At 30.9% G+C, this 18,955-nt stretch overlaps 3 protein-coding genes across 10 annotated transcripts in view; 1 reads left to right on the top strand and 2 right to left on the bottom strand.

The window, feature by feature from the left end:
* Window positions 1–1,351: 1,351 nt before the first annotated feature.
* On the top strand, window positions 1,352–9,867 carry LOC101508734 (protein phosphatase 2C and cyclic nucleotide-binding/kinase domain-containing protein). Of its 3 annotated transcripts, XM_004512970.4 has the most exons (15): window positions 1,360–2,593; window positions 3,658–3,789; window positions 3,900–4,130; window positions 4,312–4,437; window positions 4,638–4,700; window positions 5,318–5,400; window positions 5,825–6,056; window positions 6,137–6,450; window positions 6,545–6,620; window positions 6,699–6,765; window positions 6,948–7,225; window positions 7,319–7,384; window positions 8,250–8,371; window positions 8,624–8,780; window positions 9,114–9,867. In XM_004512970.4, the coding sequence occupies exons 1-15, from the start codon at window positions 1,550–1,552 to the stop codon at window positions 9,357–9,359; spliced, it is 3,237 nt and encodes a 1,078-aa protein (XP_004513027.1). In that variant the 5' UTR covers window positions 1,360–1,549; the 3' UTR covers window positions 9,360–9,867. The 3 variants fall into 3 exon arrangements, with proteins under 3 accessions (XP_073220514.1, XP_073220513.1, XP_004513027.1); XM_073364412.1 differs by lacking the exons at window positions 6,137–6,450; window positions 6,545–6,620; window positions 6,699–6,765; ... (3 more) ...; window positions 8,624–8,780; window positions 9,114–9,867 and having other exon boundaries at window positions 1,353–2,593; window positions 5,318–5,426; window positions 5,825–5,999; XM_073364413.1 differs by lacking the exons at window positions 5,825–6,056; window positions 6,137–6,450; window positions 6,545–6,620; ... (4 more) ...; window positions 8,624–8,780; window positions 9,114–9,867 and having other exon boundaries at window positions 1,352–2,593; window positions 4,638–4,817; window positions 5,318–5,402.
* Window positions 9,868–10,594: 727 nt separating this feature from the next.
* LOC101507883 (uncharacterized) lies at window positions 10,595–15,203 on the bottom strand. 6 transcript variants are annotated; one of them, XM_073364415.1, is made up of 8 exons: window positions 15,036–15,203; window positions 12,387–14,729; window positions 12,209–12,298; window positions 11,959–12,098; window positions 11,748–11,829; window positions 11,400–11,627; window positions 10,991–11,173; window positions 10,595–10,824 (listed from the first exon to the last, which is right to left on the bottom strand). In XM_073364415.1, the coding sequence occupies exon 2, from the start codon at window positions 14,389–14,391 to the stop codon at window positions 12,481–12,483; it is 1,911 nt and encodes a 636-aa protein (XP_073220516.1). In that variant the 5' UTR covers window positions 14,392–14,729; window positions 15,036–15,203; the 3' UTR covers window positions 10,595–10,824; window positions 10,991–11,173; window positions 11,400–11,627; window positions 11,748–11,829; window positions 11,959–12,098; window positions 12,209–12,298; window positions 12,387–12,480. The 6 variants fall into 6 exon arrangements, with proteins under 6 accessions (XP_073220516.1, XP_012574784.1, XP_012574783.1 ...); XM_012719330.3 differs by having other exon boundaries at window positions 12,221–12,298; XM_012719329.3 differs by having other exon boundaries at window positions 11,533–11,627; window positions 12,221–12,298.
* A 3,271-nt stretch (window positions 15,204–18,474) lies between these two features.
* LOC101508196 (E3 ubiquitin-protein ligase ATL42) overlaps window positions 18,475–18,955 on the bottom strand; it is a 1,602-nt gene continuing 1,121 nt past the window's right edge. The window contains exon 2 of the mRNA XM_073364637.1: window positions 18,475–18,929. Coding sequence (XP_073220738.1) covers window positions 18,475–18,929 — 455 coding nt within the window. The remainder of the gene's footprint in view (window positions 18,930–18,955) is intronic.

Genomic DNA, 18,955 nt, shown 5'->3' with positions numbered 1-18,955 from the left:
TCTATAGTTCAAATTCAGTTTCTAAAATATAATATTATTAAATGTTTTAAGAAAAATATTTGTCATCTATTATAGTCATATTCGATTTAAAGAATTATTAGAAAGTCTAAAAGACTCTAGAGACAACAAATTAAATATTTATCATAAAAAAGAAATTTAACATTATATTTGCATATTTTTTTAATTCATAAATATATAAATAACTCTCTTATATATCTAACATTTATCATATTTATAATCAACGTAAAAATTTAATTATTTATATTTAAATTTAATATAAATAATACGCAAAACACACAAAAATAACACTAAAATGATTTAACCTCTACCACCACCTTTCATCACCACTTTTCTTGCCTCTTTTCCAATGTTGCTACTCTCATTATACAATTCTCTATATTTTTTCTTTCCTTTTTTGTATAGAGCAATGTGATTTTGACATTAGATTCACATATACTATTTAAAATACAAACGTGTGCTCAAAATTGAGGAAAAATAAATAATAAATAAAATAATTGTATATACATGATATAAAATAATTTTACATCATCGTTTAATATCTGTCAATCATCTTACTATATCATATATTTTATAAATATTTTTTTAAAAATGTCAAATATTTTTATTGAATGTTAATATAAAATTAATTTATATGAATGTTCTTTTTTCTCTTATAAAAATAGTTTATAAATAGATATAAAAATAGTTTAACCATATTTTTTTCTCCAAACAAATCATATATTTTTAAGTGTCTTTAACACACTTGTTAATTAAGAAATAAAAATACAAAATTTGCATTGAAAAGAATAAAAGTAAATAACCTCTAAGTAAATATTTTGTGTAAACTTTTTTTATTTTTATTTTTTAATTGCTTTATTAATTTTATTCATTAATAAAAAATATTAAAAAATTAAAATAAACCATCATCTATATTTTTAAAAATAATAATTTAAAAAATTATTTTTATTATTTCTATGTATACATTTTCACTTACTAGTATTGTTTTTAAGTATATAAACGAAATCATAAATATTATCAAAAACTCACAAATACAATATCAAAAACTCTCAAATTCGAATTCAAAAAATAATATTCATCCTATCATATAAACTTCGTTTACATTTTTACAAAGTAAACAACTTCTAAAACATTAAATATATATATATATATATATATATATATAATTTTTAATATTTATTATTATATTTTTGTGTTTTTTTTTCAAAAAAAGGATATTGACAAAAAAAAACCTCATCTTCAACATCATGATCATATTATTACTATTACAATAAATATTTCATTTACTCATCATTAATTCCCATGTAAAAAACTCATAATTTATTTCAAACAAATTTGTGGTTCATCCTCATCCAAAAATTCTCAATAATTCACTTCAATTCATCAATCCAAAAACACACACACACTCTGACACACACACACTTCTCTTTTAACTAACTCACACTTCAAACATCAAATTCAGAAACAAATTAATGCAAATTCTATAATCTGAATATTATTGAAGTTGGTTAATTTATTTATTTATTTCTGAATGGGTTGCATTTATTCACGTGTTTGCATCGGTGAAACTTGCAAAGGTTCAAGCATCAATGGTGACCAAATTTCATCGCAACAATTTCACGAAATCAACAATTTATCAACAAATTCTTCATCAGAACTTCACCAAATGGAAATTGGTGATCAATTTAATCAATTAAACTCAACAAGAGATTCAGAAGCTGGAATTCGTAGATTAGCTAGGGTTTCATCTCAGTTTCTTCCACCAGATGGTTCAAGAATAGTGAAAATTCCTTCAAATGAGTATGAATTGCGGTATTCTTATCTTTCTCAACGTGGTTATTACCCTGATGCACTTGATAAAGCGAATCAAGATAGTTTTTGTATTCATACGCCATTTGGAACTGATCCTAATGATCATTTTTTCGGTGTTTTTGATGGTCATGGTGAATTTGGAGCGCAATGTTCGCAGTTTGTTAAGAGGAAGCTTTGTGAGAATCTATTGAGGAATTCTAGGTTTGGTGTTGATGCTGTAGAGGCTTGTCATTCGGCTTTTTTAGCGACGAATTCGATGTTACATGGTGATGTTTTAGATGATAGTATGAGTGGAACAACTGCTATAACTGTTTTGGTTAGAGGGAAAACTGTTTATGTAGCGAATTGTGGTGATTCGAGGGCGGTTATAGCCGAGAAAAGAGGAAAAGATGGTGGTGTTTTGGCTGTTGATTTGTCTGTTGATCAGACACCATTTAGGGTTGATGAGTTTGAAAGAGGGAAAGTTTGTGGTGCTAGGGTTCTTACTTTGGATCAAATTGAAGGGTTAAAGAATCCTGATGTTCAATGTTGGGGTAGTGATGAAGAAGGTGATGATGGTGATCCACCTAGGTTGTGGGTCCCAAATGGGATGTATCCTGGTACTGCTTTTACAAGGAGTATTGGTGATTCTATTGCTGAGACTATTGGTGTTGTTGCTAATCCTGAGATTGTTGTTTTTGAACTCACACATAATAATCCATTTTTTGTTATTGCTAGTGATGGTGTTTTTGAGTTTCTTTCTAGCCAAACTGTGGTTGAAATGGTAAAGGCACAACTTTCTTAATTTGTCTCTCTCTTACTTTAAGTTCATCATGCATGAGAAAATATGTCTTGCTTTTTACTCTTTATATGATTGAAATTTGCTTTTGGGGTTTGCTGAAAAAAGTAAGTTGTTTGAATGGTTATTGAGTGTATGTTTGATGTTCCAAAGTATAGTTTTTTTTGTTGTTGTCAAAATCACGGTGACACATTGTGATTTTCTCAAATTTACCATCAATCTAAATATGCACTAAATTATCATAGTAATACTAATCAGGAACTGCCATCTTTGATATTAGTTACTGTGCCTCTTCAAATATGTCTTGCTTTTTACTCTTTATATGATTGAAATTTTGCTTTTGGGGTTTGCTGAAAAAAGTAAGTTGTTTGCATGGTTATTGAGTGTATGTTTGAGATCGCGATGAGTTGGTTAATGTTCCAAACTTTAGTTTTTTTTGTGTGTCAAATTCACGGTGACACATTGTGATTTTGTCAAACTTACGGTCAATCTAAATATGCACTAAATTATCACATTTTGCTGGTAATACTAATCAGGAACTGGCATCTTTGATATTAGTTACTGTGCCTCTTCAAATATGTCTTGCTTTTTACTCTTTATATGATTGAAATTTTGCTTTTGGGTTTGCTGAAAAAAGAAAGTTGTTTGAATGGTTATTAAGTGCATGTTTGGAATCAGAACGAGTTTGTTAAAGGTCAAATGGTTATTAAGTTAATAATGCAAGTGAAATTTCCCTAATAAGCATTGGAAATTTATTATTTTATTATTGCAATTTTTCAATTTTGCAATCTACTAATCACGGGTTAATGTGACTTAATTGTTTACAATTTTGTGTCTGAATTCATTGCTCTCAATAAGACTAATAATTGAGGCGTGTAAAGAATGATCCGAAACTTAATGCCGAGATCCATATTATTAAAATTGTGATGATTTTGGCTGCAAAACACTAATTTCTGTAAATTTGATTTAAAGCATATGTGAACCTAGATTTTGTTTATCATTCAATTAAGGCAAATATATTGCCTCTTAATTTGCCGTCCTGCTTTCAGGTTGCGAAATTCAAAGATCCACGCGATGCTTGTGCTGCGATAGTGGCAGAATCTTATCGACTTTGGCTACAGTATGAGACTCGTACAGATGATATTACAGTCATCATTGTGCATATAAATGGGCTAAATGAAGTATGCTGTTTTTTCTTTTCTCCCGCTTCTTCTCACCTATATAGTTTCCTCGAGTATTCTTTTCTCTTTTGTTTGTTGTTAGTAACTAATCTAGTTTTTTTTTTAATCAGCCCGTTGTCGCTCATTCAGCAAGTTATAGCGATGTTATACGAACCACTATCCCTCAAGTCGTAGAGCTGACAGGTTCAGAATCTCCTTCCACATTTGGCTGGAATGCTAGGAATCATCGTGTAAGACAGGAGTTGTCAAGGGCTCGCCTCCGAGCAATTGAAAACTCCCTTGAGAATGGACAAGTTTGGGTTCCTCCACCTTCAGCTCACAGAAAGACGTGGGAGGAAGAAGTAAATCCCAATTTATTTTATGTCTCTACAATTAAGTTAGCTCCTATGCTTTTCATTTTGTTTATTGACATTGATAACAACGTTGGCGTGTTGGTATAAATTCATAGATTTATTTTCTCTTGTTACTAAGTTCATGAAACCGCAAACCTTGATGGTGCTTCTTCATCTTTGTATGCCACAGGCACACATAGAGAAGGCATTGCATGATCATTTTCTCTTCCGAAAGCTTACCGATTCTCAGTGTCATGTTTTATTGGATTGCATGCAAAGAGTTGAAGTCCAACCTGGGGATATTATAGTCAAACAGGTCAGTTCTCTCTAGTTGAAGCATGAAAATATGTAGCCGCAGAGTGCCATTTTTCTTCAGTTTTTGTAGATTCTTCTTGCCGAAAATGGAGTTTATTACTCTTGAATTGAACATGCACTAGATCTTAATAATTTTTTTCTTTACTTTGGCTTTATTAGTATTTATAAGTGTACAAGTGTGACAAAACTTATATTTTGCAGGGCGGAGAAAGTGATTGTTTTTATGTTGTTGGCAACGGAGAATTTGAGGTCTTGGCGACTCAGGTTTATAAAATTTGTCACTTGATTGCAGTATTGATTTCATTCATCTTTGTGATGGTTCAACAGCTATCGATTTAGGAAAATTTTGAAAATTATCCTTGCCACAAAGACAAAATCAAGGTCTGTCAAACCTACAGGCTTCCAAAAATCTTCTAAATATTTATCAGTTTCCAAGTCAGAAAAATTTTCATTTGTGATATTGTTAGCCCCTAGATGTGACCTCTTTTAAAAACCACCTGTGTTATTTTAAGTAAAAAACTTAGGTGAAGTTTCTTATATCCTTGCCATCAAGTAATGGAGCGATGACAATTTTTTTTTTAAATTCAATAGCATGTTCTTAAAGGCCATTTAATGTTACAAAAAATGTATCTGCATGTCATTATTTGATTTGAGAACTTAATGGAACGGATACAAATACATATATTCAAGTTTTTTTGTATTTTTAAATTCCGAACCTGCTCTTATAATTGGGTATTCCCCTTGGTATAGTCAAGATGAAATCGGGTTTTTAAAGTCTAGGGCGTCTAGTGAATGCTGTTTGTACCTAACGCATTTCTAGAGTTTTGTTTGTTTTTACGAGATGTGTTACAATTGTAGTTCCATGTTTATCAAAATGACAGGAAGAAAAGGATGGGGAGGTACCTAGAGTTTTGCAGCGCTACACAGCCGAAAAACTGTCGTGCTTTGGGGAACTTGCTCTGATGTCAGTCACTCTACCACTTCTTCTGAGTAAACAGCCGTTTTAGTCCCTGAATGTATTTGGCACTTTCATTATAGTTATTGAATGTATCGAAATTCCAAATATATCCCAAATATATCTTTTGTTAGTAATTTTAAGGACTCAATTGACTAACGAAAAACATATATGAGGATTAAACTGATTAACTAAAGACATATTCGAGAACCAAAATGACTAACAAAAGACACATTTAAGTATATTTTTGTAATTTTGATACATTCAAAGACTAACAGCAACTCACACATATAGGGACCAAAATGGTTGTTTACCCCTTCTTTTGTGGTCCTTCTACTAAATTGAAATAATTTTTATTTTTATTTTTAATAGGTGCTATAGTTTTTTCCTAGTAAATTTGTAACTTTTCTCTGCTTGAAATATGGCATTACAGGTACAACAAACCACTCCAAGCTTCTGTGCGTGCCGTAACAGAAGGAACACTTTGGACTTTAAAGCGAGAAGATTTTCGAGGGATTTTAATGTCAGAATTCTCTAATTTGTCATCGTTGAAGTTACTTCGGTCCGTAGATCTCCTCTCAAAATTGTCGATTTTACAACTGAGTCAGATTTCTGACTCCCTTTCCAAAGTTTCCTTCTCAAGTGGACAGACAATAATTGATAAAGTAAGTTTTTCCTTCTCGAGTTCCCTTTTGTGCATTTATTCTCGGTTCTTTTCTTCAATTTCTTCAGTATGTTTTTTCAGAATGAAGTCCTTGCATTGTACATTATCCAGAAGGGACGTGTAAAAATAACGTTTGACACCACTTTATTGACAAGTCCAAATACCTACAGCCTCAAGTCTGACATCGAAAATGAGGATGACGATTTACCGAGCAGAACAGAACTGTCAATAGAGAAGCCCGAGGGAAGCTATTTTGGTGAATGGGCCCTTCTTGACGAACACATTGGTTCCATAACCGCTGTTGCTGTGGATGATGTTGTATGTGCTTTACTAACAAAGGACAAATTTGAATCAGTTATTGGCTCCTTACAAAAGATTTCTCAGGAAGATAACAAGTATGTCTTAATATGTGCATGTATCAGACAATAGCTTTGTGGTTTCCGATTATTTTCTTATATGCTATTGTTGTTGTCATCAATTTGACAATAGGTTGAGTGATAATTCGAAGGAATCGACCGGAAATTTTGAATTCTCATCGCTTGATAAAGTCCAGCTCTCAGATTTGGTAAGTGTATTTTGTTGCTTTCTGATTCATTGGGTTGAGATCCACAAATTAGCTTATGGACCTTTTTTCTTGGGATAGGAGTGGAGAATGACAGTATATTCCACTGATTGCTCTGAGATTGGACTTGCAAATTTAAGAGACTCAGGTAGATACATATTTTACCAATTTCTCGCTTAGGTTTTGATTAATGAATGCTTAATCCTACAAATAACGGGTTTAATCAAATTTAGTCCTTCAATTATTTTTTATATCAGTTGGTAATAAAAAATAATATACGTTGGGTTTTTTTTTCTAACCAGTTTGTTGGATGAAATAATTTTCTTGCAGAAAATGTGCTTACTTTGCAGAAATTTTCCAAGCCAAAAGTGAAAAGGCTAGGAAAGGAATCACAAGTCTTGAAAGAGAGAGATTTGATTAAGGGTGTGAGCTCTTCAGCTTGTGTACCACAAGTTTTATGCACCTTTGCCGACCGCAGATATGCTGGAATACTGCTAAATACACGCCTTGCCTGCCCTTTGTCTTCCATACTTTCAAGTCCTTTGAGCGAATCAGCAGCCCGATTTTGTGCTGCTTCTGTTGTTACTGCCTTAGAAGACTTGCACAAGGTCTTGCATCAAAATTTATTTTGTTTCGTTTTTGGCTAGTGGCTAAGATTCTCTAACTTTTCCTACTCCTTGTATTTCGTATTTTAATTGCAGAATGGTGTTCTGTATAGAGGTGTCTCACCTGATGTTTTGATGTTGGATCAATCAGGACAGATACAGGTTTGGAAAGTTTTATTTAATTTATTCATCATGTTCATGTCTGTCAGGGTTATTAAACTGATGGTGTTGCGGCAAACAATTTGAAGCATGACGGACAAGTTGAAAACAATAAAATGTGCATAGTATAAATAATACAAATAGAATAACTTAGTATCAAGAATAATGAAGATGTTTAAACATATTTTAGCATATCAAACTTTTTATAAAGCATCATACTTCATAAACTCTAATAAAAATGCAATCAGGGCAGTGCCCTGATTTTAATAAGGGGGAGGGAACATCAAAGTTACAGAAACATAAGCGTCATACTATATAAGCAAAATATTTAAATAATAATGCCACCAAAATACCCCAAGGGAATTTTGGATAATTTACTCCATGCTGTTCCTCCATGTGATTCGACAACACTGATGTTTATTTGACTCTAACTATCAACCAATATATTTTTGACCAAAAGCTTATTAGAATTTGAGTTGGTCCTAACTTAATCATTACAAAACTGGCTTGTAAGGTGGGGACTGTTATCACTTATATAAACATATTTTCAGGCTTTATCTCACCTCTCTCACGCTCAGGACCGGACATCTAGAGTGTGATCAGAGTGGTCCCGATAGTGGCTGACCTGATAGCAGGTGGCCCGATAGATTTTGAATAAGTTTTAATACGATATTAAAATTTGGATTGCGCCTAACTCAACTCTTACAAAACTGGCTTGTAAGGTGATAGATGCTCCCATTTATAAACACATTTTATGTCTTGGCTCTTATAGTATTCTAACACGAGAAAAGAGATATCAATATATAATGAATGATTCATATTTTATCATGTTATTGATTATTCTTAAAATGTGTGTTGCTGTTTGTAGTTGGTGGACTTCAGATTTGGAAAGAAGCTATCTGACGAGAGAACATTCACAATTTGTGGGATGGCAGATTCGCTCGCTCCAGAGATTGTTTTGGGAAAAGGCCATGGTTTCCCTGCCGACTGGTATAGTAAAAATTCGTATAAAATCATTGATTCTTTGCAGTATTATTATTTCATTTACTGAGTGTCAATACATTTGAAACTGTAAGCAATTTGTTGCAATTTCACCTTACAAGCATTAAATCAAATTGGAGTGTACGGTATTTAACATAGATTACTTTGTTATACTCTTGATCTCTAGAATACAAAGCATATACAGTTGTGGTCCTATGTTCCTTCACAATATGCTGACATGCTTTATTGATAATAATGCAGGTGGGCATTGGGAGTTTTAGTATATTTTATGATACGGGGCGAAATGCCATTTGGATCATGGAGGGAAAATGAACTTGATACAGTCGCCAAAATTGCGAAAAGGAAACTAAATCTTCCAGACACTTTTAGCCCTGAAGCTGTTGATCTCATCTCCAAGGTATATGGCATGAAATAAGCCTCTTTCTCTTGAACAGCATGAGTGGTTTTCATGCTTTATATATATATATATATATATGGTGCATGCATAATATATTTTTTGGCCTTAGTCAACCGGTTCCAAAGTAAAGGGGACTTGGTAATTCAAAGTTTTGACCAGGAGGCAAGTAAAGTCTGGTCAAAAGTTGTTCTAGTTAGAGTTCAAACTCAGCTTCTTTTGTTTAAATCGATTTTAACTGAAGTTCATTAACCATTTGAATTCCACCGCTTGGTTTGGTGCATGCATAATATGAGAATATCTATGTATTATTAACTCTTTATTTGATTTGTTCAGTTACTTGAGGCAGAAGAAAATACTAGAGTTGGTAGCCAAGGTTCTGATTCTGTCAAAAGTCACTCATGGTTTAATGGTATTGATTGGGAAGGAATTAGACATCACACTTTCCCTGTTCCTACCGAAATTATTTCTCGCATAACACAGTACTTGGAAGCTCATTCCGAGGATTATACCGCTTCTATAGGGTCTCCATTACATGAGGTAGAAGAACTTAATGTGCCTGAATGGCTTGAGGATTGGTAGAAGAATGAGCAGTATAGAAAATAGTGGTTTATTCAAAATCCTCTATGCTACAGTGCTATACCGTCGATATAACAGCTATTTGACTATGTACTTAATAGTGTATTGATGTATATCAACGATTTGTTCAAATTCTGTTATACTATAACGCTATAGTGCCGTTATGACTGCTATTTGACAACATCAAATTATATGGATAAATTGCAGTCCAAGAATGCAATTGACCATAAAATGCAAAGAGAGCAATGGACCTGGAATATCCTCCCTAGATCAATCTTTTAGTTGCTGAATGGGTAGGGTAGGTTTAATATGTTCTATATCTCTTCACCTCTTTCATTTTGTATGAATTTTTTTTTTGTAGTTCCTCTTTTCTGTAAATAGTATATAGTATATGTTCATGATTGAATTTGTTTTTATGTTCAATTGACAGTCAAGCAATTTATAATTTTTTATGTCATGGACAAATTTGTCCATATTTACACCTATGCATAATGTAATATCGATTTTGTTCTTCTGTAACTTTTGATTAAATATATTTTTCATCTCTATAAGATTATTAATTTTTGTTTTTAATTTCTATAAAAATATCCTTCAACATTGTCTTGGTTATGAATTGTTGTTGCCATTTTAAAAACAAAACCTTCTAATTTAGTAGGACTCGTGAATTATACCTAATAATAGAGAAAGTATTGGAGGGAGAGCATATGATATACCGAAACTCATTAATCATTCGAATTCTAACATTATTACAAACACTAAATATTACTACTTCTCTGTTCTTATATGTAAGATTACGAAAGTTATAGTAATATTATTAGGGAATATAAATATTGATTGGTAAAATTGTGACAAATTTTTAGATCCCTCACAAGTTTTGATCATTTATCTATACTATAACCAACCTCTAAAATGCACATTATATCTTTGGATAAAAAATTGCACATTGTACAATATAAATGATTCAATATTCTAATATAACAAAACGTAGTGATCATCTTGATTGTAAATAGGTAACGTTGCAAGAGCAGCTTTGTCTGTTCAAATGAAGATTTTTCATTGTATTCTCTAAGGCAAACTGATTAAGATGTTTTTCTCCTTTTTGATATCACTGCAATGTAATTTTCCTATACATCTAATATCTAATTTTGTCCTATTAATTTTTACATATACTCAAATGCTATGTAAATTGAATTATAGAAACATAATCAATTCAAAACCATTTAAAAGAATAAAGAAGCTTCAAGGGTCAACCTGCATAACTTATTGCAAATAAACAAAGAAACATCATTACAGTTTAATATACACAGAAACACATAGTTAAGAACAAAAGCATGTCCAATATAGAATAATCACAAAGCAAACTAAAACGCTTTTAAACACACAGGTTTACAAACTGACAGGAAAAAAAAAATTAAATTTGAAACCAAGAGTAACCAACTGATTTTCACCACACAAAAAACCTGCAAAACTGGAAAAAATAATTAACAAATTAAAAGAAGGAAATATTGTCATAAAGAAAAAAAATATGCATTGTAGAACAAATAAATGTGCTATTTATGGCACACAAATGCAATACTAAGAGAAATAATAAAGAAAATCAATATTCAAATGATACAAACAAATGAAATACTCACCTGAGGATTTGAACTACTAAACCAAAATGAAAACCCCAAAAAAATATAGTATCAGTGAAGAGAGAGTGGCTCTCCGACGGCAAGCGATGTTCTTTTCTCTACCTCCGGCAAACGCCTAGTGGAATGAAAAGAGTTGCTTCGATGCTTGAACTTGAAGTGGCTTGAACTTCGATATTTTGAACTCTAAAAAAACAATTAAAAATTTATAATTAAGAAATAAAATAATTAACAAACAAATATAGAAAGATTACTACTAATAGCAAGATTAAAATAGATAACCACCCTAATAAACTGACAAATGTCAAGCTTGCCAGAAAATTAACTTTGTTTTATTCTAATGTAAGCCTCCTAATATGCACTAATTTCCATTACATAATTCTGTCACTTGTTATTTCCTAAATATAAATACCATTAGACAGATGCTCCTACTGTAACATTGATTCCATCAGAACATGAACTGTCAAAAATGAAGAAAACAGGCTTCCCTTGCTGCCCGAAAATTTGAAAACACAAGAAGTGTTTTGTGCAGAAAAGAAGTTTACGTTGGACATGAACCACCCAAATGAGCGAAGGTCTGCAAATGAATCCAGAAATACAGACAAAAAATGACTGTCCAGAGAGCATCAATCTATCCTATCTGCAAATTAGACAATATGGTATCAATCTATCCTGACTGCCACGTATGTCGACAGGAACCAGTTTTCTTAAATAGATAGAAGATAATTTATTATTTATTGCAAACAAATAAGGACTCTACCTGCAAGTGTAAGATGCCAATGAAGAAGACAATATAGAAAGTCTTGTGATGCCATCTAGGAGCAGTGTGACACAGAAGCAGTCTGATACAGATGATGGAAATATGAAAATGAAGAGAAAAAAAAAAAAACTGTAAAAAATTCAGTCATTGTTTGCACAAACATCGGAAAATGTAGTGAAAGGCGATAGTCTCCATTCAAACAATAATACACCTTTCCCCATCCTGTATTGAATGCAAACAATCTACAAGAGGTCACGACAGCATGTAAGCAGCAAGTTGTTGGCATGCTGGATTAAACAAAAAGCAGGCAAACACTCATGGGATAAGATCGTTCCTTCCTCATAGAGAGACCTGATTAACATAAATAAGCATAGAAGAACATCAGTCCATGATGTGAAACAAACTTCAAATTTTGAGGCTTGCTGTTAAACGAAGTGATGTAAACAATTATAAATACATACTATCAAAGTTACCATGATATGTACAATCAACTCTAGAGTTCGATCAAATATGTCCTTGAAATCAGTCACCACTAAACCAATTTGTGCAATCTTGCAAAAAGCAGATCAAAATCAAGGACAAATAATAAGGGGTAGAAACACTGGATACAAGAAGAATATAAGACATGGTAAGTAGTACCAGTTTGTGGATAGATTGCCGAGTTTCATGATATAGGAATTGAATGAACCCTTCAATCTGAAGGTTGCCACACCATAGTATTGACCATAAGAACTCAACAAACTGACACAGCTACATCAGACATATCTTCAGAACTGGATGAATCCAGAACTTGGTTCCATTCTTTATCAACTTCAGCACAATATTTATATTTTTCTTTTACACTTTCAGCATGCCTGTCAAAGCTTAAGGAGTGCAATATCTTGGCAGATAATAAGCCCAAATCTCTCATCTCAGCCAAGAAATACAAACTACATGGAAATTTACACAAGTTGAAGAAATTTCTGTCACTCAGCTCTATCCTTGAATCAATCATCTCTTTCAGCAACTGTTTAATCATTTGAAGATCTTTTTCTTTACACCAACAGAAAAGCATCATATTAAATATCTGAGCATTAGGCTCCAGACCATTATCCTTCATCTGGTCGTACAATACTTTGGCCTCTAGAGTCTGTCCACTTCTAAGAAGTGCACTGATGACAACAGCAAATGCTACACTGTCAAGCGGATATTTCTTGATTGCTGCTAATCTAAAAAGACCAGCAGCCATGTGATATTTACCAGTCTTTATAAGCTCAGTTGTTATCACAGTATGGATGTGAGCATCAGCCTTCATAACAACACCACGATACACATTAACTGCTTCATTAATTCTTTTCTTAGCACAAAGTGCACTTAGTAGCCCAACAACACTATATTTATCTGGCTTTAAACCTTCATCAATCATATGCTTATAGAGCCCAAGAGCACGAGAAGGACACCCAGCCTTAACATAAGAGCTTAAAAGAGCATTGCAGAACACTAAATCACTATCCATATGTCTGCAAACTTGAACTATTTTGGGTAAGAGACAAAACCGTCTAGACAGACAGATTGTAGATAGCAATGAAGTAAAGGTACAAGAATCAGGCTTAATGTTTTTTTGTTCTGACAAGCATAGAAAAGCTTGAATTGCATCCTCATACCTTCCAACCTTCGAAAGACAATCAATTAACACATTATAAAGAACTAAATCAGGAACCAAACCATCAGAAAGCATGTCATTCAACAAATGCAACGCATCATTCACCATGTTGGATTCCATAAACGCCTTAATTAAAGCAGTATATGTGACAACACTAGGAGAACAACCGGTTCGAATCATGTTGTAGAACAAATCAATAGCAACATTGAGTCTACGCAATTTACAGCACGTATGAATAATTACAGTCCAAACATTGACAGACAATTCAATCCCTAAACCAACCATGAGACCCAAAAGCTGATAAGCTTGGGACAACGCATTCACTTTACAAAACGAATTCAAAATTGCGTTAAATGTAACAACATTAGGATAATAACCCGTCCTCAACATTTGTCTAAGAACATTTACAACATCAGTGAAGTAATTTAAATTGGAAAGATGGAAAATTGCAATGTTGAAAGTGAAGAAATTAGGGGAATTCGTGTGTTTGAAAACGGAAAAAGCAATTTGGGATCGCGAAGTTCTAAATAGAGAATCCATAAGTAAATTACAAGCAAAAGTATCTGGAACAAAACCATGAGATTGTACCATGTGGTCAAAAGTGTCAATGAGCATGTTGTGATTACCTGCACGATGAATAATTCTCAAGAAGAGTAAGAAAGGGTTAGGGTTTATGTTATTCTTCGGAAAATTTAAAGAACCAATAGATTTTAAGTTTGAGAGAATGGTTTGGGGGGTTTTGTAACGGTAAGTGAGGCGATGAAGGACAGGGATGATTCGATCGAAATCAGGTGAGTGGTGATGACGGTGTTTGGAGGACCAGAGGAAAATGGAGAGAGTGATTAAATCTGTATTGTTGTTTTTTCTTTTGTAGATGGGAATTTGAAGAGAGTGAGTTTGTGTTGTTATCATTTTTATAGAGGTTGTGAGAAAATGGTATTGTGGCTGCAATGCTTTTGATAAATTGGTGTTCATGCTATAGAGGAGGGGAATGGTGCTCATATTTCCAAATAACAAAAACAGTCATAAACCCTAAACCCTAGAAAAAACAAATTTGATCTGACTTAATCAAGGAAACCAATCAGGAGTTGAATCTAGCAGAAGGGGCTAGACTCCCACTCCCACAACATGATGAGTCTAGATTCGAATCCTCGCTGAGAGAGGTATCCACATTTAGGGCATGATACGCCTCGAATAGGATTACTTCCAATGAAGAGAACCTATGGGAAACCAAAAAATAATCAAGGAAACAAACCAGATGCTCCAATTCTCCAATTCCTGTGCAAACTTAGCTCCGCTTACTTGTTCGAAAACCGAGTGTCTTGGTCCGCAAATGTACTCTATATAAAAATTCAACATATATAATTCATAAGCTAAGTAACAAATTGCAACTAAAGATGCAAAAAATAAACTACAATTGATGCACATCAATGCATATCACATAATAACAATTAACAAGTTGAATTACAACACAATTATTATATTCAGTTTATTGTTTGACAATATATATAGATACAATTACAGTTAAAATCCAATTGAATAATTAAAAGAGTATAGTCGCAGTTTAATCAATCCTGGAATTTTATGCATATAAATCACTCAATAAATTACAACAAAAGAAATGAACAGAACAATTAGGCAAATACCACAAATTCAAGAAATCTGAAATCGTGTTCGAATAGAAAGGGAGAGAAGACGGTGGTGGTGGTGGTGGTGGCGGCAGATAGCGGCTCTGTTCAGTGGAGATGAGAAGCACGTTTGGTTCTCTGCCGTTGCAAAAATTGATTTTGGATTTCAATTAATTGATTTTAGTTTAAAATATATTGAAAGTAAAATAGTTTAAGTTTGGATACATTTTTAATAATAAATCTTAGTGTGAAAAATAGTTAAATAGTTTAAGTTTGAAAGTATAAATTAAGTTAATAATAAATCTTAGTGTGAAAAATATTTTTAAATTATAATTAATTTTAGAGATAAAATCAAATTATAGGTTTAACTATTATAACTTTAAAATAGGTTACTTTTTTACCTCAAAAGCTAAAACAGATTATATAAAAAAAAATACAACAAGTTTATGAATACATTTTATCGCAATTAAAAAATGAACTTAAGTTTCTATATAAAATATTTTGGTTAATTATATTTTTTATCCTTTAAAAAGTTTTGTTTTTGATCTTTTAAGTTTTTCTATTTTATTTTAGTATCTTAAATTAATAACAAATGTTATAAACTTTTATTTTCAATTTTTTTATATTATATTTTAGTCTGTTAAGTAATGAGCGTTGTATAGTTTAGTCATTTTTATCAAATTTTTATTTGAGTCTACCAAATGGTTTATATGTTTACCTTATAATTTTATGATTAGAGAGAATCAATCTCAAAAATAAAAAATTTGACTATCAAAATACTTACTTTCACAGATATATTCAAGTCTAAAAAATTAAGAATTATTACATTGCAACAGATATCAATTGACATAATACTAATAGCATTAAATATGCCTCTATCTTTTTTTCTTTCTAAATTTTATTTAAAATTTGATTTAGATCTCAATAAATATTGGACTAACCTTATAATTTAATTTGACACCTAACTTAGAAAGAAGAAAAATATAGAAAACATATAACATACTCAAAACATAACACTTATACAGAAGATCAAGTTGTCTAATATTTGTAGCTACAAGGATCAAAATAGTAGGAAAAACTTAAGAGATCAAATTAAAACTTAAAAATAATTTAAATGATCAAAAGTATAATTTTACAAAATATTTTTCATCTAAATTTAGTCTCTATAAAATAATTATTGTACATTTATTCAATCCAAATTAATATGGTTTAAATTGAATCAATTTTTGATTAATCCAATTATAATTATACAAAATTATTTTGATACTAATATTATAAAGTTGCATTAAAGTAACAAAGTGAAACAATATAACATATAATATTTTAAACATTAATATTGCATAATCAAATTAATCAATTATGTTTGAAACATATGAAATAGTAAATTAAATTTTTTTTAACAAACTATAGATCTATGCAATATTTAATAATAATAATAATAAAAGTACTAAAATTCATAAAAACGATTTTGTTCGATTTGTTGTTTTTATTTTGATACGTTTGAATCTGAAGACTTCTATTCTTGAGTTAAATAAAACTATATTAATGATAAAATTCTCCTTAAAATTTTAACGTTATTTAAATAGGTATGCTTATAAAAAAACATATTAGACATGACAGACTGACCAATATATTTTTTATTATTTATTAATGTTACTTTTTATTATTATTTAGTAATAATATGATTTTTTATTTTAAATTATATCAATTAGACAATCACTCAGTCGTCATTCCATATTCGGTAGTCGTTTCATATTTGACAGTGATTCTATATTTGATAGTCGTTCAATTAAGCGATTAGTAGTCGTTCCATATTTGTTTGAGAGGTAATAATGGGTTCATTTTTTTTAAGAAAAAAAAATATATTCTTTGAAACTAAAAATTATTTTTTAGGGTTTAAATGGTGTTTGTTTCAGATTTTTTTAAAATTATTTTGCTACAAAAATCATTTTTTATTTAATATATATTGATATGTAAAATATAACATTTAAATATTTTAATGTTAACAAAGATTTTAAATAAACTTTCATGTGAGATTAAAACAGATTTTTAAAAAGATATAAAAAAAATTAAAAATTAAAAAAAAAAGAATAAAAAACTATTACAAGTGTTCGTGCATTTTGTTTATTTAGTTAGTCGTACCATATAGCACCACTGGCTAGGCCAAAAACCAACTTTGAAGACTATTTATACACATTAAAAAATATATATTTTGTGTTGTCCAAAAATTTACTTAGGAATAATTTATGCCGTCGAAAATAGATTTAGGAAAACATGTAAACATGTATTCAAATAAAAATAAAAAATAAAAAATAAAAAATAGAAAATAAAAAATGTACTTAACAATGTGGGATGAAAACTAGATCACTTCAAGAGTTAAGAGGCACGTGAAAAATGTTAGAATAAATCTATGGTTTTGATTGTTTGTTTTTGCGTCTCAATATTGGATTTTTTTCTTAAAATCTTTAGTTATTAGTTTTGAAATAATTGGACTTTAATAATTTGATTATTCCTGTTTAGATTCATCCATTTTATATTATTTTATTATTACCAATCCTTATTTTAGGCTAAAAAAGAGTTGAGAGAGAGAATAAAAACAACATACTTAATTTATGGAACCATGTTGGAATTTCAGCCACTTGTTCCCTAATTCCAGTTGTTAATCATGCACAATTTTATATTTTAATAAACCAAATATAATTGACGATATATAAAGTATGACCAAGATTATTAATCTGTCTTCTTGTTGTAAATCAATACAAAATCGATGATTAATTGAAAAATAAAAAAATTAATCCCATTTTAAATCTACAAATGTTTACGTTCTTTTCTTTTTCTATCATGAAAAAACTAACATAGTTTTTATGAAGATAATAATAAGAATTAATAAAACAAAGGAATTAGAGAAAAACAACAAATATGTACATAATTTCTTTAACTACATATTAAAACTGCATTTTAGTTAAGAAAGCTTCCACCACTCAAGATCTAATACGATAGATGTATGCAACTTTATCTAACAAGTAGATAAGTTATTTTTCGGATTTGAATATGTGACCTCCAGATCCTACCTCGTGGAGTCTGAGGAGGATAGATGTACACAATCTTACCTGATAAATGGAGATAATGTTTTTAGAATATGAATATGAATATGCGACCTTCAAATTCCACCATGAAGTATGAGAAGGATAGATGTACGCATTCTTACTTCAAATTGAGATATTTATTTCAAGATTTGAATTTGTTACCTTTGTATCTCACCAAGTGAGATCTGATGATAATAAACATATAGAACCTTACTTCACAAAAATATTTTAAAGATTTGAATTTATGAAGTCCGAATGACAAAGTACCAACCTTAACAATATACTATATGCAAGAAAAACCTTCTATATTTTAAAGGAAGAAATTGATCAAAACCATAAAACCAAACATATGTACCTCAAAAAAGTGAACCTTAGATTATACATCTTTCTAATGGCACTTTGTTATTATGAGATTGTTCTTGAGACCTTCTTTCTCTATTCACAAACCATTCAGCTGTTCTTCTTGCAATTGGAAACCAAAGCTTCCTCATTCTTTCCTCTTTAACATTGTTTCCAACCAAACAACAATCTTCAAACACCCTTTTCTTTGTATCAAAATCTCTAAATCTGGATACTCCGACGATTTCTGACACTGACCTTTTTTCACCACGATTCACATGATTTACTTCACTACTCAAATTTCCATCGGAATCCAAAACCGATTTAAATTTAATCTTGTTAATAGCATTTACTTTACTCTCAAATGAAATTTTCCTCTCCATCTCTTCCTTAATGTTCATAATTTTCTCATTTTCTACAACATTTCTTGTAAATGATTCCATATTGTTGAACTTGAACATGTTACTTGATGTAGAATTAATCATTTCTGAATTCAAAAACATAAGATCGGAA

Source organism: Cicer arietinum, chromosome 8 (assembly GCF_000331145.2).
Source record: "Cicer arietinum cultivar CDC Frontier isolate Library 1 chromosome 8, Cicar.CDCFrontier_v2.0, whole genome shotgun sequence".
Taxonomy (NCBI): domain Eukaryota; kingdom Viridiplantae; phylum Streptophyta; class Magnoliopsida; order Fabales; family Fabaceae; genus Cicer; species Cicer arietinum.
Note: the sequence above shows the minus strand (reverse complement) of the source record. Positions and strands in the feature narration are given on the sequence as shown.